Below are 26,425 nucleotides of genomic sequence, written 5' to 3'. Positions count from 1 at the left end.
ACCATGCATCCACCTCATGTGTGGCATCTTGTCAAAGGCCTTTTGGAAATCTAGGTACACCACATCCACTGGGTCCTCATTGTCCACCTTGCTCGAAATGTCTTCATAGAATTCCAAAAGATTTATGAAGCATGGACTGCCCTTCATGAACCCATGCTGTGTCTGTACAATTGGACAATATCTTTCGAGATGTGCTGCTATTTCTTCCTTGATAATAGATTCAAGCATCTTCCCCACTACAGAGGGTTAAGCTCACTTGTCTATAATTCCCCATCTTTTGTCTACTTCCCTTTTTAAACAGAGGCATCACATTTGCTATTTTCCAATCTGCTGGAACTGCCCCAGAGTCGAGCAAATTTTGGAAAATTACCACTAGTCCACATGCTACTTCTCCCACCATCTCTTTTAGTATCCTGGGATGCATTCCATCAGGGCCAGGAGACATATCTATTCTTAGCTCCATTAGCTTACCCAACACTAAACTCTTCTGTAAATATAATTGTTTCCAGGTCCTCACCTATCTTAGTCTCGTTACTTACTGGCATGTTATTAGTATCCTCCACTGTGAAGACCGATGCAAAGTACCTGTTCAATGCCTCAGCCATTTCATCATATCCCATAACTAACTGTCCCTCCTCATCCTTTAAAGGACCAACAGTTACTTTAGCCACTCTTCTTTGTTTTATATTTTATAGAAACTTTCGCTATCTGTCTTTATATTTTGTACTAGTTTTTTCTCATACTGTATCTTACTTTGCTTTATAGCTCTTTTTGTAGTTTTCTGCTGACCTTTAAAGTTTTCCAATCTTCTGGATTCCTGCTGTTTTTGCCCACTTTGTATGCCTTCTCTTTCACATTGATAGCCTGCCTTATTTCGTTAGACACCCATGGCAGATTACCCCTCCTCTTCCAGTCCAGCCTTCTCACCTGGAAATACTTTTGCTGAGTACTTTGAAAAATTTATTTGAAGGTCCTCTACTGCCCGTCAACTGTCCCACCATAAAGTCTCTGTTTCCCATCTACTTTAGCAAGGTCCTCCCTCATTCTATCATAGTCCCCCTTATTCAAGCAGAGAGACAAAGGCATTCTAAAAATTAGGTATTACCTTAGTGAAGCTACAAAACAGGACTTTGCATGCAAAACTGCAAAAGTATCATGTAATAGACAGAGCTGAGTGATCCCACAACTAATAGATCTGATATAAACTCTGCAATCTTGACACATCCAGATATGAAGGTTGGTGGGACAATTAAACAGTTAGCTGTAGAAGGTGGCACTAGAAATATCCTCATTTTCAATGTTAGAGGAGCCTGGCATATCAGTTCAAAGATCAAGCTTGATGCATTTACAAACATATTCAGCAAAAAATACCTAATGCACTACCATTGTGACCTCCTCCCGAATTCCCCAGCATCTCAGATGCCAGTATTTGTCAAATTCGATTCACTCTATGAAGTAGTGTCTGAAGGCACTGGAAACTGCAAAGACTATGGACCTTGCCAACATTCTGGCAATAGTGCTTAAGACCTTGCTCCAGACTAGCCATGCACAGGCAAATTGCACGAATATAGTTACAGCACTAGCACCTATCTGACAATGTGAAAGGTTATCCAGGTACTTCCTATAAACAAAAACCAAGACAAATCCAACCTGGCCAGTCACTGTCTTATCAATCTCCTCTCAGTCAACAGTAAAATGTGATGGAAGGTGCCATCATTGGTTCTAACAAATGTCACTTACTTGATAATAACCTGCTCACTTGTGAACAATTTGGATTCTGCCAGGCTCTTTTGGCTCCTTGTTACAGACTTAGAACAAAAATGATGAACTCCAGAGGTAAGGTGAGGCAACAAGGCAGCAGCCTACCCTGGAAGATGAAGAAATTTGAATTCAACAAAATCTGAAACAAACAGCTGGCCTAGTGGCAACAATGTGACTACATCCACTGCTGAGTGTTGCAAAATTCCATCTGGTTCACTAATATCCTAGGGAGGGAAATCTGGAGTCCTTATCTGGTCTGGCCTACACTTGATTCTACTCACATCGCAATGTGGTTAACTCTTGACTACTCTCTGGGCAATTAGGGGTGGGCAATAAATGCTAACCTAGCCAGTGGCACCCTCATCACAAAAATGAATAAATGAAATTGACAGTGTATGACATTAAGGAACTTGAGCAAAGTTGGAATCAATGGAAATCAGGGCAGAAAACACTGCTGGTCAGAGTCATATCTTACATAAAGGAAAACTGTAGTGGTTAGAGATCATTCATGTCAGGACATGACTGCAGGAATACCTCAGGGTAATGTCCAAGACCTTATCATCTTCTGTTACTTCATCAATTACAGTGTAGAGAAGATAAGGTCAGTAAGTGAGGATGTTCACTGATGCAACTTTTAGCACTATTCATGGCTCCTCAGATACTGAAGTAGTCTGTGTCCAAATGCACCCGGAACAATATTTAGGCTCCAGCTGTTAAATTGCAAGTAACATACTCCTTTCTTGGCACTCTTTTGTGGTACAATCACCAATGACAGAATCCAGTAATCATCCACTGACACTAAATGACACTGCTATCATTGAATCCCACATTCTCAAATGCACTAGGGTGCCGCTGAATAGGAACTAGACCAGCCATGTAAATACTATAACTCCAGGAGCAGCTCAGAGACTGGGGATTTTCTTGTGAGTATTGGACCTCCTGACACAATGTCTAAACACCATCTTTGAGGCACAAGTCTGGAGTTTAACAGAATACTCTCCACTTACCAAGATGAGTGCAGTTCCAGTAAGATTCCAGAAGCTCAGACCACCCAGGACAAAATAGCTCATTTGATTGATGCCACACCTAACATCTTCGAAGTTCATTCTCTCTATTGCCATTGTACAAAGGCAGCAGTGTATACCTTCAGAAAAAGTGCATTACAACAACTGACCTTAGGCTCCCGAGACAATACCTTCCAAACCTATGACCTCTTCTATCTTGAAAGACAAGATAACAGGCACAATTGAATACCACAATCCAAACATTTGCCTCAGAGCCGCAAACCATTCAGACATGAGATTATACTGCTGCTTGGATAATATCTTGGAACTCCCTTCTTAACAGTCATGTGTAATGCTGCACAAAGTATACTGCAGCAGTTCAAGAAGACAGCTCACTACCACCTTGGCAAGGTAATTATTAATGGACAATAAATGCTGGTATGGCCAGCAAAACTCACATCTTGTGAATAAATAAAAAAGGGTAAATAACAACACATTCTGAAGCTGTACCTATAACATTGAACTACATTAAGTGACCACATTGTTCAGCTGTTTTATTGTAAATGATAGGAAATCATTTCTCATAAGTCAATTTTTTTTCCATCATACAATCTATAATGGCTCAGAAATTCTATCAACCACTTTACAAATGGATTTTATCTTTTGTCAGAATAAAAGTACAGAGTCAATCAACATGTAGCATCGTTGACCTGATGTGAAAGATGCACTTCTATAAAGGCTTCCATTTGTTTTCAAGGTGAAACCTGCTTTGAGTGTAAAGAAATATCTAATTTCTGCCTGAAAATTGATTTTCAAAGGAAGGCGATATTCCAGAAATACTGTTGAAGTGATGAGAATTACAGGATTCCGAAAGTAACGCTTGGACCACCATGATTCAAACGTATCTATGGAAGCAGAATTTTGAAATACTTCTGTAATATCTCAATGCCTCTTGAGACACTGTAAATTTAGCAAGGCTTCTGGAGTTCACTTGTTAAATAACAGGTTTACTTTTCTATTCTTGGCCAACTGTGTGGCTTGGCAATCAGGTTTCTAATGGAACAGAGTGTGAGAAGGGGTGGTGATCAAGAAAAGATAAACAACTAGTTGTTTTGAGAGTTCAAATTTCGGTTTGGACATTCCTGAAATTCAGACAGTTCCAAACAGACATTACCGTGAAATATATTCATTGTGTAAGACAACAATCACAGTGGACAACCTTTTTGATCTACTGGGAAAGAGGAAAGTTTCACAAACAACTTGCATGTTACCAAAATTAGAATTTCCTTTTCCATTTGATGTAAAAGAAGTACTAATAGTGTTTTGCACAGGTATTCTGGGGTCTATAACATGGCTGTGATGCTTAACCATTCATTGGACTTATCCTTTTAAAATTTGTCTTTAAATGTTTTCACTTCTGATCCAGTTAATCACAACCACATTTAACTTCACTATTATAGTTTTGGAGGATCTGCGTTCAGATGAAATATTAAACTAAGTTCAGGTTTTTTTCCCAACATCCTGTGTTGTTATTCAACAAGTAGGGAAGTCTCCTTAAAGCCTGCTTGACTCTGCGCCCATTATTAATTCTATGAGAATTAAAACTATGAGAAAACTTTGAAAGCAAAGAATTGCAAATGTTGGAAATCTGAAATGCAGGCAGGGTGGCACTGTGGCTCAGTGGTTAGCACTGCTGCCACACAGCATCAGGGGCAGAGGTTTGATTCCAATCTTGGGTGATGATCTGTGTGCAGTTTGCACATGTTTCCAGTGTCTGAGTAGGTTTCCACCCTATGCTTTGGTTTCCTCCCACAATCCAAAGATATGCAGGTTAGTGGATAGGCCATGCTAAATTGCCCATAGTGTTCAGGGATGTGCTGGCTGGGTGGATTAGGTAAATGTGAGGTTACAGGAATAGGGTTGGGGGTGGAGGCTGGGTCTGTGTGGGATGCTCTTTGATGGGCCAAATGGCTTCTTAGCATCATGTTTTCAGATGATAAAGTGTGGCGCTGGAAAAAGCACAGCAGGACAGGCAGCATCTGAAGAGCAACAGCGTCAACGTTTCAGTCAGGACCCTTCACGTTTCAGATAGGCAACCCTTCAAGACAACAGTCAGTGATTGAAATGCCACCTCCGTTTAAATCACCATAGATCTTGCCAGACAAGCACCTTTTGTTTGTATAGAAATGTATCCACTGCAATTATTATTTAGGAAATTTTGCACTGTGTAAATTGGCTGCCTGTTACATAAACAGTGACTACAGTTATAAAATTATTTATTGAATATTCCAAACATGCAGTAAGAAAGAATACACAGTAAGTGCAAAATATTTTTGTTGCTCTAAGTTTCTCTATGCAGGAGGTACCATAATATTTGATAAGTATATACATTTACTTGAGGTTTTCCAATATTTCCCTCCCATTGCAAGGTTTATATTAATACTATCCATCGGAGAATAACTACTCTATTCAATTAATATGCCATAGACAACACAATGCTGTCTTGTTGCACAACATATAATAGAAATTACTTAGAGATTACTTTAGCACGTGTTTATTCTAATAAAATTAACTTACTTAAAACAGAGGAACTAAACGGATCAGTTACAAGCTATAAATCAGATCACATAGAAGGGGATGCTTCATTCATAGATAGTAGGAAGTGATGAAGTTAGAAACTATTTAAATAAATTATGCACAATTTAGTTATGCATGCAAAGAAAATGAATTTGAATTGTGTTAGTGAATGAAATTTATTTGAATAAGATCGTTTTTGTAACAAGCTTTTCTAATGGGCAAATACAACAGTTAGTGAAATACTGAGTTGTAGAGAGCAGATCATATATTTGAACTCTTGTCTGTGCTTTGTTAACTGTTCAGAGTAGCTGTAGATGAGCCAAAAATGATAACAGAGCCATTCTGAAGAGGAAAAAGAGTGCTTAGGATTTCTAATACAGAACATAGACAAGTACAGCACAGAACAGATCCTTCAGCCCACGATATTGTGCCAAGGATTAATCCTAATCTAAAATAACCTAACCTATGCACCCCTCAATTCCAAATGCATGTCCAACAGTTACAAATGTCCCTAATGACTCTTCTTCCATCACCACCACCACTGGCAACACATTCCATGCATTCACAACTCTGCATAAAGAACCTACCTCTATACCTTCCTCCTAACACCTTTGAACTATGTCCCCTCATGGCAGTCAATCCTGCCCTAGGGAAAGGTCCCTGGCTATTGACTCTATTTATGCCTCTCATCACCTCATACATCTCGATCAGGTCACCTCTCTTCCTCCTTCTCTCCAGAGAGAAATGTCCGAGCTTAGTTAACCTCACTTCATAGGACAAGCCTTCCAGTCCAGGTGGTAGCCTGGTAAACCTTCTTTGCCCCCTCTCCAAAGCCTGCGTATCTTTCCTATAATAGGGTGATCAGAACTGGACACAATATTCCAAGTGTGGTCTCACCATGGTTTTGTAGAGCTGCAGCAAAACCTCACAGTCTTTAACTCAATCCCCCTGTTAATGAAAGCCAAAACACCATATGCTTTCTTAAGAATCCTATCCACTTGGGTGGTAACTTTGAGGGATCTATGCACTTGAACACCAAGACCCTGCTTTTTCTCCACACTGCCAAGAATCCTGTCTTTAATCCTATATTCGGCATTCAAGTTTGACCTTCCAAAATGCATTATTTCGTATTTGTCCAGGTTGAACTTTATCTACCATTTCTCAGCCCAGCTCTGCATCCTGGCAATGTCGCATGGCAGCCTACAACAGCCCTTGGTACTATCAACGGCACCTCCAACCTTTGTGTTATCGGCAAATTTACTAACCCACCCCTCAACCAAGTTATTTATAAAAACTACAAAGAGCAGAGGCCCAAGAACAGATCCCTGCAGGAGACCACTCAGAACTGACCTCCAGGCAGAATACTTTCTATCTACAACCACTCTCTGCCTTTTGTCAGCCAACCAATTCTGAATCCAGATAGCCAAATCTCCCTGTATCCCATACCTCTTGAGTTTATGAATGAGCCTACCACGGGGAACCTAATCAAATGCCTTGCTGAAGTCCATATACACCACATCCACTGCCCGACCTTCGTCATATCTCGTCTACTCCTCAAAAATTTGTGAGACATGACCTGCCCCTCACAAAGTCATGCTGGCTGCCTTTAATCACGCTATGCTTTTCCAAATAGTCATAAATCCTACCCCTCAGAATTCTTCCCAAAACCTTGCTGCCCACAGATGTAAGACTGACTGGTGTGTAATTGCCAGGGATTTCCCTATTACCCTTCTTGAAAAGAGGAACATTTGCCTCCCTCCAATCCTCTGGTATGACTCCAGTGGAGAGTGAGAAAGCAAAGATCTTTGCCAGCGGCTTAGCAACTTCCTTTCTCGCTTCCTGGAGCAACCTAGGATAAATCTAATGATTCGAGTCGGAAAGTGTAGATGGATATGTTTGGATGTATGCATATGCCAATTGAGTCCATGGTCAGGCTTAATTGTAGGTGTGGCAATGAAATCGCTTGTCATGTACCACCAGCTAGTCTTATACATGAAGATGGTGTGGTGCTGGAAAAGCACAGCAAGTCAGGCAGCATCCGAGGGAGTAGGAGAATCAACATTTCGGGCAAAAGCCCTTCATCAGCCCTTGATTCCTGATGAAGAGCCTTTGCCCGAAATGTCAATTTTCCTGCTCCTTGGGTGCTGCCTGACCTGCTGTTCTTTTCCAGCACCACACTCACGACTCTAATCTCCAGCATCTGCAATCCTCACTTTCCCCTTAAATATGAAGATATCCACTTCAGTGAGGTGCTAGAGCCTGATGGTATGTATCTATGGAGTCAAACCTCAATATAAGTCGGCACTTACAGGAAAGCAAGACAGAATATTGGAAATCGTGTAAAGGATAGAGCATGAACAAGTGCCAAGTACAGTATGCATCCAAAATACATATTTAACCTAATAGCGCAAAAATGGATTTTGACTCATTAATATCGATTCAGCCCTTAAACTGACTTTATACACAATAAATTCCTATGATGTTTGCTCCTTCCATCATGGCTTTAAAACAAAAATAATTATGAGAAACAAATACATTATGGCATAGAAATAGGCAATATGGCACAGTATGATGGCACCAGTACTTTTCTCAGAACATATCTTCCAAAATATGTATGGAGGAATAAGTCAACATTGGAGCTAATTTAACTGACTAGTTCATTGATGGCAGTGTGTTTGCTTGAGAAACAATTATCTAGTGCACAAAGGAAAGGAACTGGACAAACTTAGCAGGTCTAGTAGTACCTGTGGGGAGAGTAACAGAGTTAGCATTTTGAGTCTGGCATGACCTGTATAGAACTAAAATGTGTTGGAATTTTCTTTGGATAGATCTTTGATAGAGGAGACTCAGTGCAAAGACAAATGGAGTTGTTAATGGTGGAGAAAGAAAAGAGATGTAAAATGCATGCAAATCAAGGTGGGAAAGGGAGAGAATCGGTCTTCTCTATTAAGTACAATGTAAAAAGACACAAACATGACATGGCTATGTATATGTATCGTGGACGTAGGGGAGAGAAAATGTAAAGAAATGAAGAGCATACATAAATGTGGCTACTTTCTGACATTATAGAATTCAATGTTGAGAATTCAAGGCTGTAAAGTGACTTAGCAAAAACTGAGACATTACTCTTTGAGCTTGTGTTGTACTTCATTGGAATGTTGTAGCATTCCCAGGATAGAAATGTTGATATAGAGCAAGGTGGTTTATTGAAATGGCAAGCAACTGGGAGATCAGGGTCATTCCTTTGGATACAATGGAGATGTTTTGCAAAACAGCCACCAAATCTTCATTTGTTCATGCCAATGTAAAAGAGCCCAAATTTAAAGAAATACAATTGAAACCTGGAAGGTGTGTTTGCTGATTGGACAGTGAGGAGGGAGGAGGTGGATGGTCAAGTATTACACTTCATGATTGAATAGGAAAATGACATGGAGTAGTAAGGAAACATTAGGAGTGATGGAAGAGTGGACTGGGGTGTTGCAGAGGAAACATTCCCTGCAGAATTCTGACAGTGGAAGAAAGTGAAGATGTTCTTGATGGTGATATCCTGCTAGAGGTGGTGGAAATGGTAGAGAATGGATGCAGAAACAAGTGGGATAGGGAGTAATGCCAAGAGAAACCCTTTAGGAAGGGGGGAAAGCTGTGATGGCAGAAGTACAGGAGATGGGTTGATCCATTGTGACTGATCCAACTCCCACATTTCTACTCTCACTAGAAACTACCATAACAGCATCCTCTGTGCTTGTTTCAGATTTCCAGAATTTGCAGTATTTTGATTTCACTAGACATGAAACACATTGAATGATCTTTACTGTTGATAAGGAACAGAGATAATTCAATTCACTGTATGAATAATTTGTACTGTTTTGGATTGGATAATATTGCATCATGTGATAGTCTACTTCTAGGCATTTATTTCACACATTCATGATAACTTCCATTGGGGTGGCTATTTCTAGTCTGTTTTCTATTTTCTCTGTAGCATTTATTTACAATGCACTATTTTGAAGCGCCACTTCTCAACCTCTTCCCTTGCCTGAGATATGGAGACCTTCAGGCTAAACTACCTGCAGTCATTTTTCTCTAATGAGAGGGCAGCCATATTGGCTGGTACATCAATGGAGACTTTACCTTTTTCATTTTTCTTTGATAATTATTTGTGTCAAACCAAGTCTTTTATTTCAGCAGGAACCTATAAACCATATGGGATTTGAATATTATCCTGGTATGAAAATTATGACAAACAATCAGTATTTTCCCACATATCAAAATTGAGTTGTTCTTTCATTATGAAACATCTCACCAGTTGCAAGAATTGTTTGCCTGTCAGCCCTGTGACTCAAAATTTCAGAAAGCAAATTTATAATTCATGCATTACTGGCAAATCTTCCACATTATGAAACTCACACCTTGTAGGTTTTACCTTAAGAATAAATTATTAAGTCACATTCCTTAATCCTGAGTAACATTAAAAATACATTCAACCACCGGTTGTGTTGCAAACCTGAAAGAAGTTTTTTTTCAGGTCTCTTAATCATACCAGTAAAGCAAGGAATGAGTTTAGTCTCCTAATTCCATTCTCAATCAAACCAGCTATTTTGTGGAAACTGATTCTATTATGATGGCATTATCAGGACTCTTGCTTCTTATGAGGATATTAAGCAACAGTAGTAGACACACCAACATTAAGGGCATTTAAATGTTCTTTGGATAAATATATGGATGAAAATGGAATAGTTTAGATTGGATGAGTTTCAGATTGGTTTCACAGGTCAGCGCACATCAAGGGCCGAAGGGCCTGTAATGCGCTGTTATATTCTATGTTCTATGTTCGAAGGGTTACAGGAAGAAGGCAGGAGAGTAGGGTTGAGAAACATATTAATCATGGTCAAGTGGCACAGCAGACTTGATGGGCTGAAAGACCTAATTCTGCTCCTATATCTTATGGTTTTATCTGGTCTTAAGTAGTATCCAATTTTCTGTTTCAAGTTTCCTTAAAGAAAGAAAAGAAGTTGGTTCGTAAGGGTGTTGCTTTCTGATCTCTAACAGAGAACACCTAATTACATTCAGATAGCCTGATCTTGAGGCACCGACCATCTCTCCCTATTGGGGTCACATGAGAATGTGTAGTGAAGTCACTATTGCTTTGCTTAATGGTGCATTCTTTCTCATTGCTAATGTAAATGTGACTAGCTGTTTCTCAGCCTGGAGGACAGGAAGCACTCATTTAGCAAGCAAACAATCTCAAGGCCTGTCCTTCACCCAGATTTTAGAAGGGAAACTTGCACAAATGTGCGTTATGAGGAAGGAACTGAGTGGATGTCAATCAAAGAGAACGGATGTTTCATTAAAGAATCCTAGGGAAGCAGCAGTGCTATGGATCACAGCAGGGGAAACAATTCAGTTTTTCAGTCCCACCTATATCCGATTAAACCTCAGTCAATATAAGGAACTTTCCATGTCACTAAGCAGACAATGTTTAAAACAGGAAGGGGCACAGATAAGTAAATAGGAGAAAAATAAAATGTGAATTTTTGTCTAGTACGTACTGCAATTGGAATTCTTTGTGAATAAATTGCCTAATTTGCCTTTTGCATTCTTCAGTCTGATCAGAAAATGTGGGCAAGTTTTTTTGACAGTAAATGTGTGGCTCATGCGCATATAATAATAAACAGCTTGTGGCGCAAATATTTTGTACCACAGAATACATGTCTAAGACTGTTGATATACTGACTAACTGAGGCAAATTAGAGCATTCTGGCAAATTATATGTTATATAGTGGAAGGTATTTGCCATAAAGCATGGAGGATAAAACAAAAAAAGTAGATTAACTCATATTGTTTTTTTAAAAGCCCATTACAAAAATTGCACAGCAGCATTAAATGATACCGAGTCCACAATCAAATCTGCCATGATCCCACTGAAATGAGGGTATAGGCTCTATGGGCTAAATGCCTCACTCCTGCTCCTACTTCTTATGATCTTGAAGTATGATGTTGTTAATTGCTGCAGAATAATTAGAATTTAGTTTAATGTAGAAACTCTAATTGTAAGATTCCCTTGTTCTCGTTTCGTGTCGCCCACAAAACAACATCTCAATCATATTCCACTTAATCATCCATCAAATGAATTAAATAGGTTGTCATAATCTAACTCCATAAACACCAGTAGTTTATAATCCGAGGTTCAGTACCCAAAACTGAATACAGTACTCCAGATAAGTCCGATGATGGCTCTATTCAACTGAAGTATGACTTCCTTTCCTCTTCTTCCAATCCCCCTCTGTTAAAGACCAACATTCCACTAGTCTTTTGCATTGCCTTCCACATCCATCTTCTGGCTTTTAAATGATTTGTCAATACTAGGAATGTGGACTTGGACTCTGAAATCTCTTAGCGAGTTTTGAGAAGGTTTGTAGCTCGGGTTGAGGTTCTGGATGCAGGTTTGCTCACTGAGCTGGAAGGTTCATTTTCAACTGAAGATGTTACCTAGTATGGTGACGAAACATCTGAAAATGAATCTTCCAGCTCAGCGAAAAAAGCTACATCTGAAATCTCTATCCCACTACAGACCCTACTTTCTCACAACCTTGTAGATTAGCTAATCTTGTTCCTGCCCACATTGAAATTAATCTTCCACCGATTTGATCTTCCACCGATTTGAAAAAATTCAATGATAAACAAACTGAAGGATGAGGTGCAGTCATTTAGCATTTTAAGCTGAGCTGTTGGCTGTGAGAAGGAAATCAAGGAAATTTTGTGCATTCATGACAATGAATAAAATTAGTCATAAACTCTCAATTTATTGCGCTTTACACATTGGCAATAATCCAAGCCTTTTCTTGTAGCAGTCAGACGATAGAAATGGTCATAGAATGCCATCATTCATTATGTTTCAATCACTAAAACCATCTCTGAAGTCAAATTTTTGACAAATCTGCTGTACTTATTTGAAAAGTCTGCCTTGTAAAAGGTTTTTCTTTAATTCTTGCCAATTTGTGAAGACTTCGTCTTGTGAATGCACATTAGCAATTAATTTTTGGCCATTCATAATCTTCTGCCTTCATTTCAGAAGGGAGAGTTACTAAATAGGTCTTAGTATTAGAGGAAATTAAGATATATTCTCTTGGCAAACTTGAATTCTCATTCCAAACTTCTGGATGCTCGGGATAGCTCTCTGCTCCTTCTTATGATTTGGAGGAGCCGGTGTTGGACTGGGGTGGACCAGTTAAAAATCACACAATGCCAGGTTACAGTCCAATAGGTTTATTTGGAAGCACTAAGCTTTCGGAATGCTGCTCTTTCATTGGGATAAACCTGTTGTTGTGAGATTTTGAACTTTGCTCCTTCTTCAGCCAACTATTTATACCCTAGGGCAAAATACTTTTCTATTTTAACGATGTGCCAGCAACACTTTTTAAAAAATATTCAAGTTTAGGATGTGAGCATTATTATTGAGCCACAATTATCTTGAAACCTTGTAGCTACCTTCTTTAACCATGAGAATTCATGTGGTTTTAGTTTCTTTTTGCAGTGGTTTGGTACAATAGAACAGTTTTCTATGCCATTTCGGATGACAGTTAAGAGTCAAACATGTTGCTGCAGATCTGAAGCCGTGCAGACTAGATGGGGTAGGGATGGCAGATTTTCATTACCCTATCAATATACTTGTTATGCCCAAGGTTTTGACCAACACTCAGATTGCTTATATTACAAAGTAAGATTCCAGGACAGAAGCACAGATTCTAGTCAATTGATGGGTACATCACCTTCTAGATAATGTGGATGTGTGCTGTAACACTGATGCTGGTGTTAGATTACATCATGCACACTAGTTGGCAAACATTAATTTAGCAATCTAGACCCTTTTTGTTATTTTTGCTTCTCCAAAAATAAATAGAGGCTTCAAAGAAATGGAGATTCAGTACAAGGGAATAATCAAATGCCTAGCATAATAGGCTTACTCTGATACTGTTTGAATATAACAACTGCATACAGTGAAGTCATAATAAGGCCAATTCAGATGAAACAAAACTCCTGTTGTCATAAAATTATCAACCACTCCCACCATGAGAAAAACCAGTCCAAATGACTGTTGCCTACGAGAAGCCAAAATTCTAAACAGGTCACTGTCATCTGACTGCAAGACCAGAATCGAGTTAGGCCACACAGCACTAAAACCATTAAGCATTGGGCAAGCCATCATTTAACATTGAGGTCTACCTGTGAGAGGCTGTGTCATGTCTGTAATTATGACTAAACCTGAGAAAAAGTTAATTAGGGGAAAGGTGTAGTTGTTATAGGAAATGGAAAACTGACAGAAAGCAAAATGTGGACATCAGAAAGCAACAAGAGATTCTAACTCAAGTTCATTAGTCATTCTGAAGCACAAGTAGAACATCATGGAGTTGTTCAAGAAGCAGGCATTCTTTTAGGTAAGGAAGAGTTTGGGGACTCCCACCTATTCATCATTGAAGATGTTCTGTTAACCTGATTCAAGGCAATCCGTACACAATATCAGACAGAGAACTGAGTCCTTATCTCATGACCAAATCTGAAATGAAGCAAGTTCCCTGACAAAGAGGTTGAGTTATAAGACGTTGACTTGCAACGATGGAATACTGAACCGATACAAGACAAGGCACAGCATCGTCTTCTATACAGCAGGACACGAGCGCGCAGTGATTCTGGAAGCATTAACAAATGACTGTATCCATAATGTTATTGCCCACATCCTGAATAAGTAGGCATTAAGAGACATTTTTAACATGGTTGAAACATAACTGTTTTCCTGTCTTTTGCCAGATTGCTTTGATGGTTAAAGGTCAAATGTGGAGCAAGGAGGAGGTCACTGTGCCATTATGGATGGCATCAAAAATCTGACACTTGTTGTGATAGAAAGATCCAAGAAGCCACACTGCTTTTGACTGTCACAGGTCTACATGCATAGTACAAAACCATTATCACTGCAGACAACTACCCTTCTCACATTGAAATTGTTAGTTGACAGAGAGTCACGCTGACAGTCTTGCCTCCCAGGACCACAAACAACCTTCAGCCAATGGATCAAGGAATGATCAGGAACATGAAAACCCACTACTCAAGGCAGCTGATTTCTCAGGTTATCAAAGCTATCAACAAGGGTTGCACAGTGGCTCAATGGTTAGCACTACTGTCTCACAGCACCAAGGACCCAAGGTCAAAACAACCTGAGGCGACAGTCTGTGTGAAGTTTGCACATTCTCCTAGTGTCTGTGTGGGTTTCCTCTGGATACTCCGCTTTCCTCCCACAGTCCAAAGATATGCAGGTTGGGTAGATTGGCCATGCTAAATTGCCCATAGTGTCCAGGAGTGTGTACGTTAGCTGAGTTAGCCATGGGAAATGCAGGGTTACGGGGAGAGAGTAAGGGGGAAAAGTCTGGGTGGGATACTCTTCAGAGAGTCGATCTGGAGTTGTTGGGCTGAATGGCCTGTTTCCACACTGTAGAGATTCTGTAAAAAAAAAAGAACCAAAAGAACAACACAACTGCTGTACAGACTATGTTCATAACAAAGATATCATGGAAGTGTGTGACAGAAGCCACAATTGCCAACAATTCACCACCCTAAGTACAAAACCTCTAAGACTATGCAAGCCAGTGAGAACGAGGAGCAGAGTAAGGCCAATTAAACTGATGATAGATTCGCTCACCTTCAGAAGCTGGGCGTGGAATTTCCAACAGAGACAACTGTAAATGCACAATGAGGCAGACAACACTGAAGAACTGAACTGACAGATAAGAAAATCATAGTTTCCGTACACTGTTCAGTTGAGGGGCCTGTAGTCTCTGAAGAAGGTTGATGAACATCTGCCCACCCACCCTGTCTGTTTCCCTAGCTGAAGGTTTGAAAGCTATCTGGATGCGCAGGGATTTAACACTGCAGTATGAAAACATGGCAAACATGTTTGACTGCACTGATTATCATACTCACCTGAGAACAGAACACTTAAGCAGAAAAAGATTACTGAGTTTTTCTGGAGTTTGATCCTGATATTTTCAATGCTTTTTATAATGCCAGGCCATTATAAGAGGTGTAAAAATTGAATAAAGACCTTGGGCTCCTATTTATTGCTATAAACATTTTTGTTTGGCATTTTTCTGACATAGAACATGTTTGTTAGCAAATAAAGTTGCATTAGGGCCTCCTTGTCTATATCAAAAGTGCCACTTAACACAAATTTGACAGCAGTTCCCCTGAGATTCAATTCATTAGGATTTTACTGAACATGGCTATGCTTAATATATGCTACCTAACAGTGAATTCTAAGTTTGTTCAACCCGTGACTGTTGCCATGGTTCCCATCAATGACAATGCTTTGACAATCCAGCAGGTTCCAGCAGCATAACAGAGGAAAACCCTTTCCAGAAATGATGCAACAGTGTTTAAAATATCACCTTAGTTGTCCATGTTCAATTTATTTTAATCACTGTAGTAAGTAGTCCAGTGAATTAGCATTTTAAATTGGGAACAATTTTAACAAATCCCAATATAGGTATGTGATCTCATTTACTGACTCTTTCCCCATGTCCCTCCCCATAGGTCTGCATATGACACACCTCCATAGCAGGTGGGATTGGAGCCTTCTATCCCAGAGACACTGCCAATACATCAGAAAACTCCTTGTTTGGAAGCACTGTTGATACATATTCATCTTTCTTTTACTTTTGCCTTAAAGAAAAATGAATGGGCATCAGTGAGTGAGGAAACATCTGAGCAGTAAGGAGGAAACAGTTAGTGAGGAAACAATGAATAATAGCCCCTTACTCGTAAGTGCACACATTTTTTTTTTCTCTGAAGGCACTAGGCATAAAATAACAGCTTTGGTTGATGTCTTCCCTGCCCTGAGGCAACAGTTGCCTGAATGGACCAATAAGCTCAGGATGGACTAGATGTCAAAGATGTACAATTCCCAGTGTGCCTGACATGTACTGCATTTGTTTGCTGTACTATTGGAAAAGACAGGATTATGAGAATAAATGATTCAATTATTACAAGAATTTGAGTAAAAAAAACAGAAAAGTCTGTTGAAATTCACAATTCAGGTTCAAGATGAAGGAATGGATTCTTGTACAAAGATACTGCAGACAACTTCTTCCCATGAAACTATATACTCCGAACAGCAATAAACGATATTTGAAAAGGTTTGAGTGTTATATTTTCAGGTGTGGAGATAATACATGTCAATAAAATCAGGATTACCATTTCACATTTCATAATGGGGTATGGGTGAAAATATGTCAAGAATTCTCTTCATAGTAACTTACTCAACCTGCAGATTGTTACACAATATTTGGAAAAATAGTATGACATTAAAAAAAAACTTACCTTGTGCTTTTCAATAGATTTTAAGGCCAGAAAATCTGCACAATGTGACTTTTGCACAGGAATATACGCAAGGTTCAATCAGCCAGCCATTTTACACTAACTGTGGCTGGTGATGCATCAGATGAAATAGTAGCAACTATGTGCTGCAATGAAATGATATTCAGAGTCTGATGTAAATCATTAATGTGAAATGCTAATATGCTATTTAAAAAGCATAGCAAAGGAGACAGAGTAAAGTAATTACACATTGTTTCAAAAGAAGTTGAAGCATCCCATGTCAGGTTACAGAATGACCCCTGAATTACATCTGCTGCTTTATAAAAGCTTGGAAAGTGCAAGGTGAAATTTGTTGTCAATATTTATTCTGCACATTTTCATATTATGTAGCAAATCAGGTATAGAATGTCTAAAAATAGAAACAGACTATTCATGTTGATTTTTGGGGTACAACAAGGCAATGTGAAGACAATTCAATGCAAATTTTCCATTGGCTTCTTACATTATCACACCCCACCATCAATCCACTAATATGCATCGCGTGTTTTCTACGTGTAATCCATTTCCAAGAGGGTACACAACACTGCTCAACACAGGAGAAGATAGTCCTCTATAGCCTTAATCAATTGTATTAACAAATGAATACTCAGTACCTGAGAAGAAAAAAAAAGTCATGAATTTGATCAACAATAATTGGTTTACATTTAAAACGTTTATTTCCTGTGTATCAATTCAAAAAGAGAACATGATAAGACACTGTATTGTTAACAAGTTGAGAATGTTTGTATTGGACTGTGCATTGTACTTCAGCACAGTGTGTACTGTTTGTATTATAGACATTTGATTGAGTCTCATGTCAAATATCTGATTGAACTGATAGTCTTACAATAGTTAATTGTAAGAGTTAAATGTCTGTAATTTTAGGTAACATGTGAAAGAAAGAATATGGTTTTGTTATCTTTCACACACTTGGCTTTTCCACTCAAAGTGAGGTCAAACATATCTTTAATTTTCCATCAGTAAAAGCTCCAAAGAAGAAATTATCACAGTTACACGGGAAACCAAGTTTTCATTCCCAGATCAGGTATACAAAAGCAGGAGAAATCCTAATTCCAAGAACTTGACCTTTAAAAATGGTTGCCTGAACTTCCCATTTGCAGTCCAGAAAATGCAGTCAGGTTGGCAGTCGGGCCAGGCAATTGAGGAAGATGGGAGTCAAATCCCAAAGGAAGTTGGAAGAAAAGTCTACCTGTCTCCAATAATGTGCACATAGTCTAAAGCATTCTTCCCAATCTCGGTCCTTCCCTCTCTCCCCTGTCTCTCCTTGCCACATCCAATCAAAACCATGCCAACCCAACACCCCATGGTCCCTCATAACTCCTGGACAAATTTAGCCCTGTTCTCACCTCATGACCATTCAATTTTTTTCTGTCAACTTTTGGTCCTCTACCTATCCCCATAGTTTCTCATACCCTGATGCCAAATTAGTGCCTACTTCCACCCACCAACCTTACCCCTTCATCTAGCATGCAAATTGAGTATCCACATCCCCCAAAATACAATGGAGAACAAATATAGTTCTAATATTTAAAGTTCTATGTCCCACACTCTATTGCATTCAGAAAACCACTCTCATTCATAACAACACATTTTGACATAATAAAGGTTAGTGAGGCATGATCTACCCTTCTCAAAACCATGTTGGCTATCCCTAATCAAGTTATTCCTTTCCAGATGATTATAAATCCTCTCTCTTATAACCTTTTCCAACACCTTACACACAACAGATGTAAGGTTCACTGGCCTATAATTACCAGGGTTGTCCCGACTTCCCTTCTTGAACAAGGGAACAACATTTGTTATCCTCCAGTCTTCATGTCTGAAGAATATAGCAAATCAGAATCCACAGGCACAAGCCAGCAACTGGTTCCTGACATCAACTGATCTCTAGAAGATGTATCTCTCAATATCTAAAGCAGATCTCCCACCAGACAATTTAAATTTGTAATCATTGGTTCTTCATAAATGATTTAATTAGTATAAACTATTATAATGAAGCAAATGTAAACCTTCATCCCTTTTAAAACCTCTATCAGATCATCCCAAAGTCTATGGTTCTCTAAAATGTAGCTTCCTGAAACCTTTAGCCTAATTTGATATGTAATGGTAGGTTTTGCCATCCCTTTGAGGATGGCTTGGGAGGTAAAGGACTTGTCATCATTAAAAAAGATGGCAGGTGGCCTAGACTCACTTGAGTCAGTTAAACCATTGACTAAAGACCGCTTCTTCTTCCACCATTGGTGAGGGAGATCCTCTCTTTTCACATGTTATCTGGCCGGCTTACAGCAAGAGCAATGCTACTGCACTCCATCAAAAACACCCATGTTCCAACATTGCTGGGGCCTGGCTGACACCCCCATGCCATCAGATCCCAACTACCTGATTTGCCAGAGTGTATAACCATTGATACGCCCTCATCCTTCAACAGCCACCCCAACAGTCATCAGTGGGCCTGGTGCTGTTGAGCTGTATACCTTCTGATTTGCCATCTTTAACAGGAACTTCTGCCTTTGCAACAGTCATTAAGTTCTACCAATAAGACCCTGGGTCCTGCTGTCACTCCATCAAAGCATACTTCTACTCCAGAGTTTTTGTCTCCACTGTTGTCATGTTTTTAAGAGATTTATTTCCTCAAATTCAATGAAATGGCCATGCCTGTAAGTAGACCTCAAATCAGTTTTGCTTCACACTCCGTGTGCTGGAAATTAGAGCAGTAATCCTCCACAACACCTTTTCCAAAGCCTCAATATCAGCCATTAGAAGAGACCAAGGCTGGAGAATGTATTCCTGATAGGGACCAGCTGAAGTCTAGTGAATGGACAAATTAAACCTTGTGCTCTTACATCTCATTCACTCTAGTTATTACTTTGTGGCATTGTCTATGTTCATTTCTAGAAACACATGCACTAAAATTCCCAGATACTTTACTTACTCCACCTTTGTTAATACCTTTCCCTGACAGATGTACACATATTGGGCATCCTCCCTGCCCAATGCATACACATGCATTTTTCCAGATTAAATATAATTTCAGTCATGAGCACAATCTCCCAACAATTAAAATACAGATGATTTATATAAAATTCTAAGTAGCGGTGATCCCAACTCCAATTCCTGCAGAATACCATTGCAGCTGGTATCCAAACAACTCCAAATCCATCTCTATCTACCTTTTCTCTCCCTTTCCAGCCAGTTTCAGATCAGCACAATATATTACTATACATGATATATACATATTGAATAATAGATGTAGTTTGCATCGTCATTTTGAAGAAACTTTACACAGAAGCTTAGTGTTCAATCTGCACATGCTTTCATGTTAAAGTTACAATTTAAATATAAATTAATAGTGGTGGACAAATGGATAAAGTCTGGGAATGAGCATAAAGAGCTCATTGTGCAGTCATGCCTGTTCATTGCAACGGTCAAAACAGACAAACTTAGTGTTTGTTACCTATTGGTGTGATAGTAATGCGTTGCCCAAAACTAAACATATTATGGAGAGCTATATACCTCAGCAAGGCAGCCCAGTCAGTTAGGTTAGCTCCACTAAATCAGTGCCACCTGCATCAGATTTAAGAACTCTGAAGAAGAACTTCTGATTGGGAAGAAAAAATGTACAGCATGACAGCAAGCTCCAGGATTCTCTGATGCAACAATGGTGTTTTATATTGAAAGTTGGATTCAAGTTGATTCTGAATGGCCATTTGTGGTGACTTTAATTTCAGCCATGAGGCTAACTGAAAGCATATTGTCCAGATATCATTAGTCAATCTGGATGTCACTTTGCTACAGCTGTTGGGGAGGTTTTAAACTAAAGTGGCAGGGGGCTGAGAACCAGAAGAGAAGTCAAGTAGACAGCGAGGTGGAAACTGGAGACTGTAAGAATGATGAAGATAGCATTAATAAGGGGAAGAGTAGGCAGAGAGCAGATGAATGCAAAAGAACTGGTGGCCTGAAGTGCATCTACTTTAATGCAAGGAGTATAGTGTGTAAGGCAAGTGAATTTAGGGCTTGGATTGGTGCCTGGGAGTATGACATTATTGCAATCACAGAGACTTGGTTGAATGAAGGGCATGGTTGGCAATTAAATGTTCCAGATTATAGATGCTTCAGACAGGACAGGGAGGGAAGTAAAAGGGGATGGAGGGGTGGAGTTGCATTGCTGGTCAGGGATGATATCACAGCTGTGCTAAAGGAGGACACTATGGAGGGCTTGGGTAGTGAGGCATTATGGGTGGAGCTAAGAAATAAGAAGGGTGCAGTTACAGGCTTCCCAACAGTGAGCGTGAGGTAGAAGAACAAATAGGTAAACAGATTATGGAAATTTGTAGAGGCAATAGGGAATTGGTGATGGGAGATTTTAATTTTCCCAACATTGACTGAGCTACACTTAGCGTCAGAGGTCTGGATGGGGTAGAATTTGTAAGAAGCATCCAGGAGAGTTTTCTAGAGCAGTATGTCAATAGTCCAACGAGGGTAGGGGCCATATTGGACCTGGTTGGGGAATGAGCCAGGCCAGGTGGTAGAAGTTGCAGTGGGGGATTTCTTTGGGAACAGTGACCACAATTCTGTAAGTTTTAGAATACTCATAGACAAAGATGAGAGTGGTCCTAAGGGAAGAGTACTAAGGCCAATTATATCAAAATTAGGCAGGAGCTGGGAAATGTGGATTGGACACAGCTATTTGAAGGGAAGTCCACATTTGATATGTGGGAGGCTTTCAAAGATAGGTTAAAGATAGTGCAGGATAGGCACGTCTCGTTGAAGGCAAATGATAGGAAAGGCAAGATTTGTGAACTGCGGATGACAGGAGAAATTGTACGACTAGCCAAGAGGAAAAGGGAAGCGTACATAAGGTCCAGGCAGCTAAGAACAGAATGGGTCAGATTACAGATTACATTACAGTGTGGAAACAGGCCCTTCGGCCCAACAAGTCCACACCGACCCGCCGAAGCGAACCCACCCATACCCCTACATTTACCCCTTACCTAACACTACGGGTAATTTAGCATGGCCAATTCACCTGACCCTGCACATCTTTGGACTGTGGGAGGAAACCGAGTCCTGGAGGAATATCGGAAGAATAAGACCAGTCTTAAATGAGGAATCAAGCGGGCTGAAAGAAGTCATGAAGTATCTTTAGTGAGCAGAATTAAGGAGAATCCAAAAGCATTTTATTCTTATATAAACAGCAAGCGGGTAACTAGAGAAAGGATTGGTCCACTAAAAGATAATGAAGGAAGGTTGTGTGTCCAACCTGAGAGAATAGATGACATTCTTAATTATTACTTTGCATCAGTGTTTACTGAGGAGAAGAACATGATGAATGTTGAGATTAGAAATAGAAGTTTAATTAGTCTGGATCATGTTGAGATAAGTAGGGAAGATGTGTTGCATAGGCCAGAGGTTATTAAGGAGGACAAATCCCTAGGACCAGATGGGATCTATCTCAGGTTGCTGAGGGAGGTGAAAGAGGAAATAGCTGGGGCTCTGACAGATATTTTTGTGGCATCCTTAAACACAGGTGAAGTGCCGGAGGACTGGAAGATTGCTTATGTTGTCCCCCTGTACAAGAAGGGTAATAGGGTTATTCTGGGTAACTATAGACCAGTGAGCCTGATGTCAGTGGGAGGAAAGTTGCTGGAGAAGGTACTGAGGGATAGTATCTATTTATATTTAGAAAAGAATGGGCTTATCAGTGATAGCAACATGGTTTTGTGCAGGTGAGGTTGTGCCTTACTAACTGAGGAAGTGACCAAGTTGATCGATGAAGGAAGGGCTGTTGATGTCATATACATGGACTTTAATAAGGCATTAGATAAGGCTCCCCATGGTAAACTAATAGAGAAAGTGCAGCGTGTTCCAGAGAGGTGGATAAAGAACTGGTTGAGCAACAGGAGACAGAGAGTAGTAGTCGAAGGAAGTTTCTCAAAATGGAGAAAGGTGACCAGTAGTGTTCCACAGGGATCAGAGCTGGGGCCACTGTTGTTTGTGATATACATAAATGATCTGGAAGAGGGCACTGTTGGCATGATCAGCAAGTTTGCAGATGACACAAAGATTGGTGAAGTAGCAGAAAGCATAAAGGACTTTCAAAGAATACAAGAGAACATAGATAGATTGGAGAGTTGAGCAGAAAAGTGGCAGATGGAGTTCAATCCGGAGAAATGTGAGATGATGCATTTAGGCAAGTCTAATTCTAGAGCAATGAACAGATGAGCCTTGGGAAAAGTTGATGAGCAGAGAATTCTAGGAGTGCAGGTCAATTGTACCCTGAAGGTTGCTGCACAGGTGGCTAGAGTGGTCAAGGAGGCATATGGTATGCTTGCCTTCATCAGTCGGGGTATTGAATATAAGAGCTGGCAGGTTATGTTAAAATTGTACAAGACATTGGTTTGGCTGCATTTAGAATACTGTGTACAGTTCCAGTTGCCACATTACCAAAAGGATGTGGATGCTTTGGAGAGGGTGCAGAGAAGGTTTATGAGGATGTTGCCTGGTATGGAGGGTGCTAACTATGAAGAGAAGTTGAGTAGGTTAGGTTTATTTTCATTAGAAAAAAGTAGATTGAGGGGGGAACCTGATTGAGGTTTACAAAATCATGAAGGGTATAAAGTTAAAAATCACATAACACCAGGTTATAGTCCAACAGGTTTAATTGGAAGCACACTAGCTTTCGGAGCGACGCTCCTTCATCAGGCTCTGAAAGCTAGCGTGCTTCCAATTAAACCTGTTGGACTATAACCTGGTGTTGTGTGATTTTTAACTTAGTATGCCCCAATCTAACACCGGCATCTCCAAATCATGAAGGGTATAGAACAGGGTAGATAGAGATAAGCTTTTTCCCAGGGTGAAGGATTCAATAATGAGAGGTCACGCTTCCAAGGTGAGAAGTGAAAAGTTTAAGGGGGCTACTTGCGGCAAGTACTTTACACAGAGGGTGATGGGTGTCTGGGACGCATTGCCAGCAGAGGTGGTAGAGGCAGGCACGGTAGATTCAGTTAAGATGTGTCTGGACAGATGCATGAGTACATGGGGAGCAGAGGGATACAGATGCTTAGGAATTGGGTGACAGGTTTAGACAATAGATCGGTTCAGGCTTGAAGGGCCAAAAGGCCTGTTCCTGGGCTGTAAATTTTCTTTGTTCTTTAATCAAGAAGACACAGATGGTGAGTGGCAGAGGGAATGGAAGGGTATATGACTGATACAGATTGGGGGGTTTCTAGTGTTTTCAGTGGAACTGTAATCAAATGAGGTGATCACAACAGCCCAGCTAGAAGGCCAAGTATTGGTTACTTGCACTGTTCCTTTTGTTCATCCCTCTGAATAATTTGGCATTTCTTAGAGGCTTTGCTCTTAATTACTGGTGTAGAAGACATGATAGACCAACGCAAGAGATCCATGGCAGAACCAGTGAGTGAGCCCAATTGTACCTCCCTCTTTGAGCAGCTTGTCTTCATCATTGTTGATACTGCTCCATCTCCTTCTCATGGTCAAATGGAACAGTAACTACAGCACCCATGACTGAAAACAAATGGTCTGGCCACAGTCATTAAGGTCAACAATCAAAGTCTTTACCACCTCTAACACCACAGCCTGTCAACTTCATAACTTTAAACAACACCACAAACCCAAAACTGAACCAGTTGAAAGGAAAATATTTAAACAGCTTTTGGTGGTGGTTCCTTTCAGTTGCTCAAACTGAGTTTTGCAAAAACAAGAAAGGAATCCTGGACCAAAGGGTTTAGTATAGACTTCTCAAGGTGTCTACCAATTGTCTGCCAAAGTTTGTAGGCAATAGGGAAATGTGACTCCAGGCTCCTTGTGTTAAGACTGAAAGCCCTAATGGAGACACACCTGAATCACATAAAGTCCAACATCATCTTGTAATTGAAAACTCTTGGTCATTGAACTGTTCATCAAAAGCCAACTACATTCAATCAATGATGCTCTACTCAGTAGTGTCAAACATAGCTCCAATGATTTGGAGATGCTGGTGGTGGACTGGGGTGTACAAAGTTAAAAATAACATACCAGGTTATAGACCAATAGGTTTATTTGGAAGCACTAGAACTTTTGGAGCACTGCTCCGAACACACGTTGTAATGTTCCAAAACATGGGACTGGTATTTCTAACTTTGTGAAAAAGCATGCAAGCCTACACCCTCAATAATAGTAAAAGCAAACTACTAGGTGGATGGGTGAACTGCAGTGGAAGTGGGTCGAAGTGCATATGCTCAGAGCTCCCTTGCTGTTGGGTGTTGGTCAGTGAGTCCGCTCAGTGACTATGGTATCTACGCATAACGCTAATAGTTAATACTATTCAGACACCAGCTGCAATATAACCGCAGGGATATCCCCTTTGTACTTACAATATGTACCAAAGTTTAAGTGTTTGGGCTACCGTAATTAAAACACCATGTTATCATTTCAAGAGATTGCGCTAAAACGAATTTACAGCTAACCTTTCCAGTTTCAGACAAGGAGAAGAAATATTTTTTTTTCTCTCTTGTAAACTTATGAAGTAATGTATCATGTCAGCATTATTAAAATGCATGGACCAGCAGCGCTGAATTATTTCATCAACTCCATTGCCAAAGTTAAAAATTAATATGAACCTTACAATAATCCACCAGAACAGCCAGATGTGTTTTCAGACGTGTTTGATTGTGTCGGAGCCAAAAACAAAAAAAAACATAAGGGGGTGGAAAAGAGCGAGAAAACAGCGTCAATCATTTGCCTTAAAGTAAACCTTGAAGAAGAAAGAAAAGTACGAAAACGTCCCTATTAAGAGTTCAGATAGCCGTGACATTTAAAGAAAAATTATGGATCACGACGTTCTAAGGTAAATTGTATTTTGCAACAAAACCCAGGTACACTTCAGTTGAATCACTTGGGGGGAGTAACAATTAATGTAACCAACATATTTTAAACATTCAATACTTCCTATTAAGTTGTTTCAAAATAATTAATTATAAACTCCTGTACACGTTACGTTTTATTTTGCCTCAAATTAAATGTTATTTTCAAGCTAGCCAGACCACCTTGTGATACAGAACTTCAAAGTAATGAACACAGAAACTTACCACTGCTTTTCTCCATGGTCAATCAAGGCTCACGGTTGCAAGTAACTGAAGACGGTGCAGCTAGAAGGAACATAGTAAAGAACAGCGCTGACACTGATCAAAACACCCAGTTCCTCACTCCCTAAGACAGTGAGCATCCTCCTAAAGTTTCTCTCAACTTTGTTCTCCCAAGAGCCACAATCAAAGAGAACTAACTCAGGGTCCTAGCGCCCTCTAACACATAAATAGACTGTTGTAGAGAATTTAATTCCATGACTTCTAGCATATCAGGAACATAGTACAAAAACCACTAAAAGTAATTCACTTGGCAGAACTAGAGGACATAAATTTAGGGTGAGGGGGAAAGATATAAAAGACACCTAACGGGCAAATTTTTCATGCAAAGGATGGTACGTGTATAGACTGAGCTGCCAAAGGGAGTGGTAGAGGCTTGTACAGTTGCAACATTTAAAAGGCATCTGGATGGGTATATGAATAGAAAACCTTTGGAGGGATAAGGGCCAGGTGCTGCAGGTGGGACTAATTGGGTTAGGATATCTGGTCGGCATGGACGAGTTGGACTGAAGGGTC

At 39.9% G+C, this 26,425-nt stretch overlaps 1 protein-coding gene across 1 annotated transcript in view; it reads right to left on the bottom strand.

The window, feature by feature from the left end:
* The window catches only part of afap1l1a (actin filament associated protein 1 like 1a), a 211,746-nt gene extending 185,737 nt beyond the window's left edge, over positions 1-26,009 (bottom strand). Inside the window, exon 1 of the mRNA XM_043703824.2 lies at positions 25,856-26,009. Coding sequence (XP_043559759.2) covers positions 25,856-25,871 — 16 coding nt within the window. The 5' untranslated portion in view covers positions 25,872-26,009. The remainder of the gene's footprint in view (positions 1-25,855) is intronic.
* Between the last annotated feature and the right edge of the window lie 416 nt (positions 26,010-26,425).

The sequence above is a fragment of the Chiloscyllium plagiosum genome, unplaced genomic scaffold, assembly GCF_037043375.1.
Source record: "Chiloscyllium plagiosum isolate Xiang-an unplaced genomic scaffold, Cpla_swu_hap1 HiC_scaffold_16, whole genome shotgun sequence".
Lineage (NCBI taxonomy): Eukaryota > Metazoa > Chordata > Chondrichthyes > Orectolobiformes > Hemiscylliidae > Chiloscyllium > Chiloscyllium plagiosum.
This window is presented reverse-complemented; position numbering and strand designations above follow the sequence as displayed.